Here is a 17098-nt window from a genome sequence, read left to right on the forward strand (position 1 = left end):
CTCTCTATTCAAATAAAACTTCAGGCTGTGTCTGAAATTTGTTTATTCTACGCTATTAATTAAAACACGTGATCGAACTAGAAATGAACACTTCGCTTTCGAAACGCGAAGAAATGGATTCAGCAGTGAATTTCTACCAGACAATCTAAAATTCACACGTCTGAAACTATCGGAAACCTATTTAAATCTAGTACGATGAGGAGTCAACACGTCCTTGAAAAAAGCTTACAGGGGCTGTTATATGAGCGATTACTTGAAAAGCGTTTTTCTTCTTTTATAAATGGCGGTTAGTGAACTCTTTGTCTTTCTTGGAACTGGTGTCCGATTGAATCATTTATTTTGAAGTGGAGACACTTCCACGTGTTCAATTGTGTTTCGATGAAATTACAATTTATAGATATGTATAGAAATCTCTAATATAAATTGTATAATAACTCAGAGTATAAATTATTTTCACTTCGATCGATGAGTAGAGGTATTACATTATTTTATTGTATTACTTCAGTAGCTTTTTTATTACTTACTTGGTAATCTCTATTAGCCACGTAAATTCAAAATAAATTAAGAAAGACAGATTTGTTTCCCTGCTCTATAATAATTCAATGCAAGGAATTATCCCAAAATAATCGATTCAATTACACCATACAGAGAGTACACCCTCGAACAACTCGATAGCAGTGGCATTAATTTGCAACGAAGTTCAGCAGACCGTCGTTCAATTGTCCCAGAAATAACACTTTATACGCGTATGCACTTTGTTTATACAATAATGAGTATTAATAGGTATGTATCTAATACACACATCTATCGTTTTTTTTTTTTTCAAACTTCATATCGATACATGAATTGCGTTGTTTTAAACACTAGGACCGTCCGAAGCTCGCCCTCGACGATTTCTAACGTATCGAAGAGGGTGGAGCGATGCTTCCTATCAAATAAATATATACAGGTACGTGTCAAGCATAAAAATTTATCAACTAGCTAACTTGCTGCGTACTAGCAACTTCGTGTGTAGTTCCGTACCCTAAACACTAACAGGCGGTCCCGACGCTATTTACAGAATTAATTAACAGGTTCGGTTCGGCGCAGATCTCCTGTATAAGTTAGAAAATAGTCGTAGAGAAGGCAAAAGAAGTCGCAGACACATCGGGCAACGTTACGTCGCCGTTTATAATCGCTACCGATACCTCTATTTCATATCGATTTTTTACGTGGGCGTCTAATTATTTAACAATACGTTAGGATTATGTCAATCGACGCGAGGAAACGCAGTACGGTGCATCCATTGCCTTACGAGGACCAGTATCAAAATCCTACGACCGGATTGATCGCGCGAAATTAGCGACTAATCGGTATACCTAACGACGATAATCTAGAGAGTACTAAGACGAAGAGTATTGCTGAGTTTGTTGCTCGATCCGACGACGAGGCATGCCATAACTTTTGTTTCGTACTTTCACGCTTTGGCGCACGAGCTCGCGTATAAAAAATTGTGTTTGTCGTGATTGTTCGACGATACGCCGTGGTTTATTGCAGTTGGGCGCCTTGGACAATTCGTTTATTTTTTAGAGTATTAAGAAAGTGTTGGAGAGCCTTCAAACGTTATGGTGGTTTATTACAAATATTGTTATATTTAGGTACTACAAGTGGAGATTATTACGTCAGTAATTAATAAGAATGGGTTTTTAAAAATTGATATATTGAAATATTATGGAAATCTGGAAATCTTGAAAGATATGAGACTCGCGGAAGAAATATACAATATTCATGATTGAATAAAGCATGTTTCTTCTAGTGTAAAAAATAAAAGATTTATTTAAGGTGCCCAGCTATGATGCCGCAATGTCCATATCATTTGTTTAGGAAGAAATGTTTTAACTGGTATGCACGGAGTATTTCTTGAACATGGACATAATCTCAATGGTGAGTTCAGAATACAAAAAGCAAAAGAAAAGTCGACTAAATACAATAAATATGGATTTGGAGAATAATTACTAAAAATATAAACATGCTTCCAAAATCCTTCCATTGTTTTTTATTTAACACACAGTTAAAGTATTTAATATTACTCCAACACTACTCCATTAAAAATGTCTATTTAAATTCAAAATTTATTACAACACTTAATAAATCAAATAATTCTAAAAGCTTCAATTATTTCTGTACGATAAATTCACCTTTGATATTATGTTCAGAGTGTTAGAAACACTCGATATATACACCAAGAATTACGATATAAAAGAAATCGAAATTTCTACATACGTTCAAAAATTTGACCAATTAATTAGGAGCCCTAATAATCGATAGCATATCAATGTTTTAAAATTAGTCTGAAGCAAACAGAAGCAGCTGCTGCAACATTATCACCACTGATCCCATCTTAATCATCGATCATCCGACGTCACTTTCCATTAATGATCTTGGCCCCTATTTTACCGAATAAGACACATGTTTTGATACACATGCGCAACAGAGATACGATTTTGGATGCAATCAAGTTTTTCGAAGTAAATTTCAATCATCCCTTCAAAACTACCTGATCGACGAGAATCTAAAAATACACAGTCAATAATGCAAAATATTCGCCATTCGCAGCGAGCAGGCTGAAGATTGCCAATCATACTCGTCGACGCACTCTTTCAATCTCTGTGTTTCGAAAGTGACAGTGTAGTTTGTTACTCGTGTGTATATTGTACGGGTTACTAAAATCAATGATGTTGCTTGAGAGTAAGGTTCCAAGATTTTTTAATTTAATTAGGATAGATTAAACAATTTTAAAATTTAAACTCTGGGAGAAATTATGAATCTTAACTGACTCACAATACACGCAACCACGGTGCGCAAATACAATTAAGGTGAACTCTTCTTTCCAAACGTTCATTGTCATCTATACACTGCGTACTCATGTATCCGTTTCCTTAAAACTAAATCGATACCTATAAATTAATTAAGGTTACACTCGAGGCTAAAGAAGCTCTAGACTTAACTTGTTTCTATGCCGTACTTCAATATCTTCGTTATCGAGCGTACGTTCGGACCACTCAATAATAGAATTATCGATTTTGCATTTATAAGTTAGCAGTACATTGGTTTCATTTTTCAATTTCTTTTCTGTGACAATTTACGAATGGCTGTAGTATAATCGATCATTGTGTGAAAAGAAGTTAGTGTTAAGAAAAATTACGATAAGGTTTCAATTATAATAACAATCTTATTGCTTTTCCAATCAGGTGCATCATGCAATAGAGAGATAAATGTTTTAAATTATTGGCTTTGTTTGAATAGCCTAACCTGATAGAACTTTATATACTATTTATGTGAGTGTGCATAATTCTTCTTGTCAAATAATTTTATCTTGTCTATCATTTACACTCTGCGCAGGTGTGACTTCGAAGCGATAATTTCTGTACACTTATGACAATTCTGATCTTAACTTAGCGTCGAATTGTCCAAAATATTGTATCGCGTAATATGTTCCGGAAACTGGCAGTGCAATTACTCCGCACGAAATAGGATTATATAGTGATCTTAAGGTGTCCTGAATATAAATCGCTCAATGATTTCAGATATAGAACTTAACAGAAATTATCCTAGAATTAATTAACAATTACTATGATGTTACGTTGATGGATTATCATTTACTATAATATTATCTCTGAACTTCTCTCTCAAACAACAGGATTTATCGGAGCCACATGTGCACGTTAACTGCGTGTAGATGTGATTTATGTGTAATATGCGGGATCCGAATGCCAACTGGTGCATATCCACTTCTAATCGATTGAAATTTTAGATGTCTTTGGGTCTGAAAACTCGTAACGTTGATTAAACCTGTACACATACTCTGTACGTATAAATTGTTTCGGTGTATAATAGTACACTATCTATAGCGCAATAAGTATAAACTGTAAGCTGCAACCTATGAATTGTAATCTATGTATAAGGTGTAACAACTGGTAGATTTATACAATGTAATTACTTATTCATTCGAACTACAAGTTTGGAATATTTAACAGAGTCGAAAGTAAAATACTTAATATCCCAAAATGTAAAATTGAACGATTTTAAGTTAATTAATGGTGTTCAGATAATCATATCTTTATGTTTAACAAGAAGATACGTAGATGTATGTAGAATATTAATATCTTCCAAAATTTTTCATTTTAAATTCGTGTTAGAAATAATAATGAATAAGAATATTTGTAAATTTGGTAAAACTTAAAAAGTATTTGATACCATAATTTATTTAATACCGAGATTGATCTTATTCTTTCACACTGGCCAACTTAGAATCGTTCAACACCCCTGTTGCAGAAAACTTCGATGTTTAAAAATTTCTATTTCACAATTGCAGCAAATATTTTTGCCAATCTCTCTTGATTTAACAAAAATGTCAAGTTTTCCATGATATACACATCACAGCATTATTAAAAACATTTACCAATTCACTGTATATAAAAATTCATCTTTTAATAACTTCTCCAGCCCTCGATCGACCTTAAGCGAAGATATAATTCAGCATAATCGCTAATATGTTTAGTAGTTAATTTCTACCGCGTTAATAATTGTTCTTCCACGTTTATCCACACCAATAACTAGATAGTAGTAGTAAAAACAGAGTGTTATTCAGCGTGCGTCGAAGCGATCTTGGACGCTGGATAAATTCCAAGTTTTCCATGATCGTTTCGAGCATTTATCGTTAAAAAGTCAACTGTATTGTCGACGAGCTACTGCTAACAGATAGTAGAGGCAACTACGGTGATATGATTGAGTTTCGTTCATCCCGTTTCCGTAGCTTTAAACGATTCGGTCGTGAGTCTTCTTCGCCATCATCCCTTCCCTTTTCCTAGCGATAAATTCGACGTCACTTGCATCGTAAATTCCCCCAACCACGTTATTCGTAGTCTTTTCATTCACTTTCAACATCGAAGAGACATTTTTGCAACAGATTTAATATTTTAAGAAATGCTATTTAAATTATCTTTGACAATTAAGAATTTATATTTTGTATTCACTTCTCCTTCAAAAATTCGAAATGTATTTTTGCATCTGATTGACTCTGAAAAATATATTACTTCTAAAATTTCAATAATTTTTAATAAACTTCAAGAGTCCTTTGTATTAAATTTGTGTAACAGACATTTCACGTCGCTTCTTAAAATCATTTTTGTAGTGAATCCTTTTCTGGTAAAAAAAATCAATGTTTATTTGTATTTCCTATGAGTATACTGTGCGAGAAATATAAATATGAATGGAATTGCAAGTTTTTTTATTAAATTGTATGCGAAATTAATATGATTTTCATGTTAATGTGTTGCTAAGATTGCCATTAGACCCATACAGTAAAAATTTACAGGAACATTGAGATTAAAAAGTCAGTGACAGGACAGAGAATTGTTTATTAGCAGACATTTCTGTACACTGACATGCTCGTTTTGCTTGATACTCTAAGTATTCCAAGAAGCGTTTCTCCCCAAGATAAACATCTAGCAAACGAAAACAAGTAATATTAGAATTGAATTGTGTAAGAATAGTTTATTTTGTACACAAGTGCGTCTGGCATTATTATATTGGCTTCTTTGAATTTTAATTCATGTTTCAAAAATTTAATCTTTAAAAATAATTACTAATAAATTTCTCTTTTGGTACCTATAAACTTTTGCATGAAACATTTTTTTGTTTAAATTATCAGAACCAGCTCGTGTGATATTTATGTACCTATACTTCGAATTATAACGTAAGGGTAATTTTAATTATTTATATGTTTCAAATAATCGAGTGTCTGCACCCCATGTTTTCTATGTATATTGCAACAGAAATTATTCCAGAAGCCCGTTAAATTCTGAAGGGATTGGATCTGTGCATTACGTGTGTCATAACGTGAGAGAATTCATCGCTCATAAATTGCGTATTCACGAGAGTAATGTTATATACGAATAGAGAAATCCCTCTTTTCAAATTCTGATTAAATCTGAATTTCCACCAGCGTTATTCTCTCTAACTCTCCGGTTTACCTACGCTATTTTAACGATATTGCATTTATGTAACTCGTTAGAGGTACATGTAATAATATTTCGAACTACCATCTTAACGCTTTGCGCTCGACATTTTTAATAATTTCCGTATTTCTATCAGATATAATCAGATTGCATATCTCATTTCAGGTTTCTATCAAGCCTCTTTAACGAGATCGGAGGAAAAGTATTAGTGTTGTACTGGATTACGGTATTACGATGGTTTACGCGTCCTTTCATTCGCGTCAAAATATTTTCTTTGCTTCCCTATACTATATTTATGCATTAAAAATTTGCAAATATTCGAAAGTGAATGTTCAGCCCTTTGATTCTTTTAATTTATTTAAACGGGATCAGTGAACATTGAATAAATGTTATTGAGGCTTTTAAAGGGTAAACCACGTTTAAACATTTTTTTTCTTTTAAATACAAGAGAATAAGTGAAAGTATTTCGACTTGAAAAATTAAAGAACGATGAAAGAGATATATTTAAAATTATTACGAGTATAACAGAGGTATATCTGAGTATAGGAAAATGAAGGAGAAGAAATATAAAAAAATTAAAAACTAATAATAGAAATCCATTTAAAAATGTTTAAACGTTTAAAATAAAATAGGGAAAATAGTTCCTAAGAATCTATGAATATTTTTGAGTATCTTATGAAAGATTATATGTACCAGTTGGAACAAAAATATTAACAGTCACCGTAACATATAAAATTGTGAAAAGAACTTCTACTATAAATTCTATTTATAGTAACAGCCGGACTAACAAATTCTAACAGTTTGGTATGTGAAAGGGCCTCTTTGAAGACTGATCGAGAACGTTATCCGACCCTCGAGCAACAATCAATGAAGATGTGCTCCCAGTTAATTGAGAGTGTTAGGTGCAGATGCATGCGAGTGGCGTTTCATTAAACGTTCCGCCCTACGCTAGAAATTCGTGGAAAAATCCGTGGATACGAGAGGCGCAAGTAAGCTTTGAACTGGTTTCGGTAATTATTTAATTGTTCCTATTCGTTGTTGGAACAATCTTTTAATTCAAACTCCAGTGAAATTTAATTTTTCGTAATTCCAACTTAATGAGTTTGCATTCCATTGCATTGCATTTCCTCTTCATTTAAGAAGTTTAATTTGCTTTCAGGTTCCGGTGCTTGAAAAGTTTTCACATTTATTTAATGCATTCTATAGGATACTTTGATGGATAATAATTTTACGTTAAGATTAGTTATTTTGTCATTTCAAACTTATCTTTCGTTTCGCATTTTGAATTAGATATTTTTAGATATTTATTAGGTATATATCGTACACAATATCTTTTCATATGTACGCATTTATCTGCTTTTAATGACATTGAGTTTTCATTTTTGTACGAGATTATTAAAATTCCTTAGAATTATTAATAACAGACACGTTAGATTGTAGGATCGCTGGATTAATCTTACAGTTAGTTACTTTATATTTATATACATTCTGAATAGAAATAATTTGTTAACAAATATCATACATCAAGAATAAAATCATTACTCTGTATACTCTGCTTCTCGCAAAGTAAAAAAATCAAAATCAAAATCAATAAAACATGCTTTTTTAAATATATTTCTTTAATAAAACATATCTCTGTGTATCTTTCTGTACAAAACTCTGTGCATGAAGTAAATTTTAGATTTAAATTAACAAAGTCTTTATTACCTATCAACTCGAATATTTTATTTATAACTAGAAATACGACCAGTAATCGTTGATTATTTTCAAAGTCGATACGCAAAGCGTTAAGTGCACAAAAAGTTAGATTCTCTCTCTTTTTTTTTCCTCTAATTTCAATCGAATATACGCGAATATTTTTGTATTTATAAGGAGTATATATGTTTATATATGCAAACGAACATTATCGTAAATAGTCGTCTTACAGATATTTTCGGCCGATTCGCGAACACTACTTGCTTTTCAGAATATTCACGACGGTATTTTGCAGTTCTCATTTCGCATCCATATCGTACAAAATAATGATGGACAAAATTTTCTTTAAACAATAAATAACGAATAAAACGATCTTCATTAGAATCATTTAAATTAAAGAATGTATCTCTTGAGTTTTTATGATTTATTGAAATTATCAGTGATAATGAACATATGAAGATGAAATTTTAATAAAAACTCAAATAAAAATTGATTAATAAATTCCATTATAGTTGTAAAAATAATGATAATTTCCTTCACAAAAATAGCAAAATACCATCACAAATATATGTATATATACATATATATTTTAATACATATTCTTATATTTCTGTTTACATTTCGGAATATTTTCCTATATTCGTCGAACATCTACCAATAAATAATTGAATTCTGCAAACGAATACATCTACTTTCGAAGCATATTCATGCAAATTTTATGCAAAAACTGAAGCAAGAATGTACGAATTTCGCCTAATTTAATTTTCGAGACTCTAGTTTCCTTCAATCACTACGAATTTGATGAGCGTCGTTTATGAGCACTACTGTGCTATACGAATATGTATATTAATATTTAAGCTTGACTTTTTATTTCATCACAAGTTTCTTGTATGGGCCACGACCTAACGATTTACTGTGCAAGTTGCAATAGGACTGATCAAATGAAAATTGGAAAAGGGTTGTCGCGTATTGGATAAAAAATAAAATAAATTGTCCATACCGTACATCAAAGATCGACAAAATTTAAGGATAGAAGAATATAGAAGTACCCAGATAAATTTTTCACGAGCCATTTCATTAAAATTACTGTTGTTAGATTGTTTACATTTGATTTCTATTAAATTCGATGTATGTATGATTAGCTATGAAGCAGAAAATCCACCAGAACCAAACATTTCCATCGTTTTTTAATACTTTTATTTCTGTTAACTTGTAAACGTGATTAAACAATTGATAACATAGTCATGTTTTCCAATAATTCTCAAATTCTTTGGAAACAGTCCTTAAAATGAAGGATTTAAACATTGTATATTTTTCGTTTTTTTTTTTTTTTAACAAAGCAGTCCGTTTAAAACCTCTATTAATTTCAAAACGAACCACATTTTCACTCCTGAAAAAATATATCAACACCTTTTGAATCCTCGATTTAATCCACGCAAAATACTGAACCCAAACGTTCCTAAAAATGATTCGATATTAAAAAATTAATTCTCAACGTGTACGTAAAGTATCGATGCCATCAAAACATTTCTTAGACCCACCACTAGTGGCCCATTTAAAATTCCTTGTTACGATAGCCTCCATTTGTAACGAATTTTGAACTTTTCTCGTGATTCGTCGTTTCCAAGATCCGTACCAACATCGAATCTCTTTCTCGCGTCTTTCCCTGATTTGATACCCGCTTTGCATTGAATTTTTCACAGAGGTCCGTGGGAAAAAGTATCGACGAAATAACAAGATAAAAGAAAGTCGAGACGAAGCTACGAAACTACAATCCTCCGTAAGTATATTGTCAGGAAAAGAGGCCATGTAGGATACATCAGTAATGTACAAGCAAGAGAACCTGATGATGGTCAAAATGGCGTCGTCGCCAGATCTGGGCTCCTACGAAAGAACGTTATTCGAAGTACTATTTCCTGTTACCTTCGAGTTTCAACGAAGTTTCGTCATTCAAGAAGCGACTCTTATATTCGAGGCTTCCTTGTCTCTTATCGAATTCGTTACAGTTAATTCGAGTTTACCTAAACAATTTTATATTAAATGTTCCCAGGTTCTTGTCGACGAGAATACGTGAATGTGGAATCGAAAAGGGGTTCGAGTGTCTGCCAATTTGTAAAAGTCTATCGTGAAACGAAACATTACGTTTATTTATTGTTTGTACGCGTACCTGCGTACGTCGTTGATTGTCTCTACTCGTGGTCGGCAATATATAATCGTCGAGCGATACTTGGTTCAATGATTCGTGGCGTATTAATTTTAATATGTAGTTCGGTAACTCTGTGATATTTAGCGATGATTTTCCAGCGCGATAATCGATTCCACGCCTTGTTTGGTCGACTGAAGGTTCTAGGTAAACGGTAGATAGCAGCTTGATCGTGGAGAAACTATCTCGTTGAATTTCTTGAACATGAAAGACTCCATAAATTCCTTCGGCACGATGATGGATTTAAACAATGATTAGGTTACGTCATTTATAAATTATCATCGACATCGGCGCACAAAATTTTCATTTTATAATTTATAATCCTTAAAGTCGCGTCATGTTCCTCGAAATAATTAATCGTGATCTTTGACAGAACAAATCAATAAATGATAGTACGTTATCCTTTCTTCTGAAAACTTGACAAGTGAAATTAAACATCGATCGAAATGTACGAAATATTTCCAGTAATCTGAGTTTATTTATATGTCTTAAAAATTTATATCATGACGTCTTTTTAAATCGATGGGTATATTTGCTGATAATTTTTGAAAGTATAGGTCGAGTTATTTTTAAAGTGAAAAGATTAATTCCTTCCTCAAGCATTTCATCGATCATCTGCATTTATTTTATAGTTTCGCGTGTCACTTCAACGAGAAGTATTCCCCGCGAACAAACGATAAACGTTCAGCGGCCTCGCTTTGCGAAATGGAAAAATTCTGTGCTTTGCCTTCGGAGTCCGTATTGCCCGTTAAAGTTCCATAACCCTACGACGTTATTTACAACACTATCTTACCCTAGTTTCTATCACCGATAATTATTAATATTTATCAGTTGCGTCACAGTGGAGTTAGTCGAGTGAGAGGCACCATAGAATTTTTTTTTATATCGTACATCCGTACGAGCTCGAGCGCGTTTCGCAGAGTATTTTTCGTCCCTCAACGTTGCGAAATTCAGAAAAAATCACTATTTCGGGTAAACGAGCATTCGCCAGGCGGCAGGAAATTGGATCTGTCGGCACAGAAATCAAGATCAACGAAAAAGAATTTGTTGGTGATACCTCCTATATACGAAAAAAAAACAAAAGTATAAATATTATACGCTTATGATAAATTTCGTGAAGTTGGACGATGGTCCAATTTCACAGGATTCAGGTATCAAATAATTGTTTAAAAAATAATGTCAGAAGCTTTACGAATTATGTCTCGACCGACAAAGTGGACACTTAATAATATAACATAAAAATCAACATGCAGAAATTCTCCCATACTAAATTTTCAAATTCACAGGATCCAGGTATCATAAAATTGTACAACAAATAATGTCGGAGGCTTTACGAATTGCTTCTCGACCGACGAGGTGGACACTTCGACTAAGAAGAGTTCCATTGTTCAAAGGACGAAACGTTTCAATTTCAACGCGAGAGGAACGAACATTTCATTTCCCTACGAGCCAGTAAACGCAAATGGAATGTAATATGTCCGCTTGGACAAAGGAACGCGACGAGTATTCGAAGTTTCGGAATGCACAGAACTCGGTACGCGTTGCACCTATCACATGTCCACGCGAATCGGGTTCGAAAAATACTCTGCCAAGTTCGCTACGCTTAAGAAAACTTTCTCCTACCCTCGCTATGTATAAGTATATATTTACAGAATTGCGTTACGTTAAACTCTATTAATAGTACGTAGTTTAGACGATAGATATTTTCAGTGCAATATTTCGCCCGACGTTAGACGTTACCCTAATTAACAAGAGACTGGTCCTTTCCGCGCGGAGATCGATATTAACCCTCGATGGAGTCGATATCAGAACGTTTTTACGGCGGATGCCTTACAAAGAAAGACGTTCGTGCATTTCGAAAGCTCACGTGCGTTCAATGCGAACGAAAATAAGTCGAACACTCGACAGGTGTCCCGTCAGTTCAACCATTCGAGTGTAGAACACATTCTTTACCTAAACGAATTTTTAATGAAAAGTTTGCACAGTCGTTTGACTTGTACTCATGCTTACCGTTCTGGTTCGAAGAACTGCAGAAGAAACAGGTGAGTCTAGAAAGAGAGCAGAAGACTGTTCAATTCTAAATCGATCTTTTCTTAAATCACTATCAAGTTTTTAGAAAATCTATCAACCATTTAGCGACTATTTCTTCCATCGATGTTTTGAGTCAATCTTTTTCGAAGCGATTTTAATTAAATTTTGAAAAAATGTACTTCGATTTTGTTGCATTTTACGTAATTTTATGCGTCAATTTAATATCGATATAAAATTCCGTTTTTCTGCGCTCGAATGGTCAACGAAGAACGAAAAACTAGAAAAAGGAAATTGTTTCTTGCTCTACAGCGAACACACGTACATTCATACGTACACGCACTCACGCACAGAATCACTTAGAACTAGCATGACGAAATTCTGACGTGAACTTACGCATATATCTGACGGTGTCGATAAAATTACGGTTCTTTACGTGCCGTAACCGATAGCCTACGTAGAAAATATAAATGTATTTATATGCAAAATAAATCCGATTTTCTCTTCTATTCCCCTCCTTTATGTTTGCAATATTTGCATCGCCATCGATTCCCCGCTTTCCTCTTTTGTAGCTTGCGGTTCAGGCGTACGATTCTTTACAATTCCGTCCATTCCTGGACATGTACATGCGTTGGTATGCAATGTACGTACTTTACAGTGGTCTCGTGGAAAGGGTCAAGCATCTACAGCACGCTGATACGAGGATTGCTTCTCTGAACCTGTCTGAAAGTTAGCTCGAAAATATTTAAGGGAATTATTATTTCTTGATTTACAAAGTTTGAAGAATGGTTAAATTTGTTGTTGAATGTTTATGTGTACTTCTTGTGGATTCAAATATTAATTTAGTTTTAAGTCTACCTTTCACCATTTGTTTATAGATTGTATTATGTAACTGATACCTCACGAGTTTTACGACAGAGGTTGTTGATAATTCATTATTAATTATACATTCTCGATATTATAAGGTAAGATAAATATCCTTTTTATCACAACAAATGTGTCTTGCATAATTAATTATTAATTACATATTCTCGATGCTGTAAGAAACAATAGATATTCTCAAATGTATCACAATTATTATGTCTTGTATAGTGTTAAATATTATGAAAAAATACTGCTTTTAATCGCGAACAAATTTATGAGGTTTAATATTTCACATTCTTGTCAAATGATAAAAATTGATGACACTAGATGTACACCAGGGCTCTTCGACCGTGTTTCAACTGACTGCAGAAGCTTTGCCATGTATTCCACGAACACCCTGTGCAGGCCAGCGATTAACCCTTCAGCGTGGAGGCATTTAAATGCTTAATACCGTATAATTCCCTAGGACTCGAGACAAGGGTACAACAGAAGAGAAATGATTTTTACAGAGCTCACTCGGGCTATCTACTTACCCTCGCATGAGAAATGGGAAAATCCACTGGCCTTTATGTCGTTTATATAATAAACATTAACGCTGATACATTGTACCAAATATCAAATATGAGTAAGACTGCTGATCTAAGTAAACAAGTCAACAAGAATTGCAATCTGAGTTATAATACGTAGCCTGTGAATGTGTATGCAAATTCATATTTTTAATGATACAGATTATTTTATCGACAATGTAATGTGTGTGCTATTGTTGACATTAAATATATATATTATAATTTTCCTCATATTTCCACTTGTCATAAATGCATACATATTCACAGTCTGATAGTATGAACTGAAATGTTGTTTCGTGTAAAATAAATGTAGCAAATAAATCACAATAAGACATATAAAAATATCATATCGACAAATAAAAACAATACGAAAAAAAAGTATTTCACATTTAGACCTGGTAGAGGTCTGGTCCAGATGACAAAAACACTATCCTAAAGGGCAGTTTTAAACCAAATTCTCATGCGAGGTACAATGTGAGTAAATCATGGATAATTAAACGAAAGCGCAGTTCCTGAAGCTCCACGTTGAAAGATTACCTCGAACACACATCGCGAACACGTTCGAGTTTCTCGAAGGGAACAAACGCCCGCAGCGAAGAGGGGGATGCGATCATGAAAAACCGGGAGAACCGTACGAGGATATTTTCATATAAGCATACTGTTTTTCAGGTTTTCGTTTTTTTTTTTTTTTTTTTTTTATTTACTCGGCAAGTTCCGCGTTTGTGCTAGAAATTGAAAAAATCGATCAAATACGAGTAAGGTAAGTAAGAGTAACTCGACACCGCTTTTGTACAACTCGCGTACGCGACTCGACACGCTGAATTTACCAAAGTTCGTGATTATTAGATTTAAGGCTTAATAATTGATCGTTATTACCAGCAGAGACTAGAAGTTACGTTACGATAAGCCTAGTTAGATATAATATGTATCGTCTAGGAAGTTTCTTTATTTTTTGTTTGTTTGTTTGTTTCATTACTTGCTTATTGTTCCTCTCTATTACTCCTAGTTGGCCCGATTGATGTTCCCAATACGTTTGCATATCCGTTTTCCTTCATCGTTATTACATGGAGACAGCCTCGATTAGCTCTCGTTACGAAACTACAAACCCTACCGCATACGTTTCTACGTAATCTCGGCCTCTGCGTCTCGATCCGTGGATTCGCCTACGAGCCAAGGCTCCATCGTGCGGCCCTCGAAACGCGAGAAACGCCGGATTTGGCGATCGAGGATCGTTCATCGCGATGACGAAGCTTCGATTAATTCACCTGGCGCACGATGCAGGGAAACCGGCGCGTTTCTCGTTTCACAAAACTCGACGTGGCTCGTCCTTCGTTCGTTCGAAGAGAAAAATCGTTCCTGTGCGTTTAGCGTGATCGTTTTGCGAATGGTTCCTCGAGGACCACCGATCCTACGGCTGCGGAAGTATCGAAGTGACGACGCGGGCTTCGTCGCTCCCGTGGACTCTCAGCAACTGTCGACTGCTTTCGGATTTTGCTGGACGTGGGAATCTCTGAGCTCTGATCTGCTCTTCTTGAGACGAGGTGCGAATGTCAAAGGAAACGAGGGAGGGAGTATTTATTTTTGTTACTGGCTTCGTTGAGTTTTCATTTTTGCAGAGGCGATTCGTTCGCTGGACGCATCTGCTTTGACTCTAAACCATCCAAAGTTGAATCGTTTCATCGAATAGTGGTCTTCTTGGTCACGGAAAATTTCTGTAGCCCTTCTTCAACCTTCTCGCGTATTTTAAAAAATGTCTCCTGTGTCTGTCTTATTTACAAACTAAGTAAAATTGCTGCTACAGATGATGAGGTCTTGAAATTTCGTACTTTGTAAATTTTGTATTGTTACAGTAGTTTCGGAAAAATCTTGCATCCTTTCTTTAGCCTTCTCATGTATTTTAAAAAATTCTCCTGTGCCTGTTTTATTTACAAGTTAAATAAAATTGCTACAACAAAATTTCGTCCTTCCTGGATTTTATATTATTATCAATTTTTTTTTCGTTCTTCTTGGGCCAGAAAGTTAAATTAACGACAGTTTGAAATGTTGATCTATTAATGTGTCTTCACCTTTGATTCCAGGCTCATGGCAATTCTCATTTCTATTAAAAATTCAACGTCTCCGCAGGCATTGCTAATTTCCCTCGCTCCAACGTTGCTCCGGATCTTGATGGAATTACGTGTATAGTTATAAAGTTACACGCAAGAAAATACGGATCTCGGAAGCTTCGAAACTTTCATCCCTTCGTTTGGCCCTGTCAAGAATACTGTTCGTGAAACGATTACAATTTGCTCCGCGGCATTAACTTCAAAACAAATTCAATTTACGTCGACCTTTTTTTTCAGAAAAAATTGAATTAATCAAAATATCGATAATGAATTGCGAATTTCTCCATTCCTCTATCCATCCAGTTGTTCGTCCATCATTCAAATTTGTACAAATTATTCACTTACACAGCTTTCGTATTCGAGTTCAAATTAAATTACTTTAACTAACGAATCACTGACGCAGAGGATTTTTCTCCTCTCTAGGCGTTCTCTTTTATTTTCCACTGTTATTTGGTTACACAATTTTAATGAACCCCGATCGATACTGGTGGACGATGGGAGATTGAAATATGGTCGTATAAGTTTGCACTAATCAATCTTTCTTTTTATTTTCCAGCTTCTGTTTCCACGTTCTTCGTACTTCCTCATCCTCCACTTTCACTGTTTTCACCTTCATCGTCTACTCTTCTTCGCTTTCTATACTTTCTTTACCCATTCTCCCTCAGCTTTTTTTAATTAACACAAATTACACACGTCGATCCTCAGTTTTCGCTTCAAAATTTAGACTAAACCTCCCCGAATCGAAACCTTAAATCGACTCTACTTCGATACGCAACAAACTGTGTCGTTCAGTCTTCTATTTTCGAATTTCATCGTTCACCTTCGTTCCACCATTCGCTTATTCACCTCTTCCACCTTTCTTCCACCTGAATCTCCGTACCTCACCCAGTTTCCACCCTCGAACCTAATCGTACCAGCCTCGTACGAGCCTAATCGTAACGACCTCTGACACATCAACCTTAATCCCTTATCGATCCAGTTACTCATTTTCAGCGGTCGTTTTTCTTTCACTTTGCTCTTCGAATGGATTCGGCTCGTCCAGTTACATTCGAATCGTTTGTCACCTCGAGCCGTAGCTTCGCCCTTTGTATCGAGGGTCTCGACGAAATCATTCTCGGACAGAGGCGTCCTTGGCTCGTATCCGATCGAGGCGAGCGACTCGTCAGCCGCTCTTGCTGAGCATGTTCGGAGCGATGTTGGTTATGGTGACGCGAGGTAAAGTCCACGGGATTGCCGGTGATCGCGAAACAGATGGCACGAGCTTGCCGGGGGCTTCCTGTTACACGTCGTCCTCTATACTCCTCAGGGGTATTTGTTGCTTTTGTGCCACCGCGTTCAGCACGTAGACCAGCTGGTCCAATTTCTTGTCCATCACGGACAACTGCGGACAGAAATTTCCAAGTGAGAATCGATCTTCCGAGAACGAGGGCGAGAGCTCTGGGTACCTCGGGGGCAAGTGTTTTTTTTTTTCTAGGATCGAGTGAATAGATTGATAAGTTATGGTCGTGGGGAGAGGTCACCGAAGGGTGAGACATTTTGTGATTATTAATTTGATCTGACTGCTTCTGCTTCATTGAGGGGGCACTCTTTTTAAGATATATATATATATATATATATATATATATATATATATATATA

General features: G+C 35.0%; 1 protein-coding gene across 6 annotated transcripts in view; it reads right to left on the reverse strand.

Annotated features, from left to right (window-relative positions):
* Window positions 1-743: 743 nt before the first annotated feature.
* The window catches only part of LOC128884537 (potassium voltage-gated channel subfamily KQT member 1), a 91578-nt gene continuing 75223 nt past the window's right edge, over window positions 744-17098 (reverse strand). For all 6 annotated transcript variants that reach the window (XM_054137973.1, XM_054137972.1, XM_054137975.1 and 3 more), the window contains one exon: window positions 744-16841. In XM_054137973.1, the coding sequence (XP_053993948.1) occupies window positions 16740-16841 (102 nt within the window). In that variant the 3' untranslated portion in view covers window positions 744-16739. The remainder of the gene's footprint in view (window positions 16842-17098) is intronic.

This window comes from Hylaeus volcanicus, chromosome 1 (genome assembly GCF_026283585.1).
Source record: "Hylaeus volcanicus isolate JK05 chromosome 1, UHH_iyHylVolc1.0_haploid, whole genome shotgun sequence".
NCBI classification, from domain to species: Eukaryota; Metazoa; Arthropoda; class Insecta; order Hymenoptera; family Colletidae; genus Hylaeus; species Hylaeus volcanicus.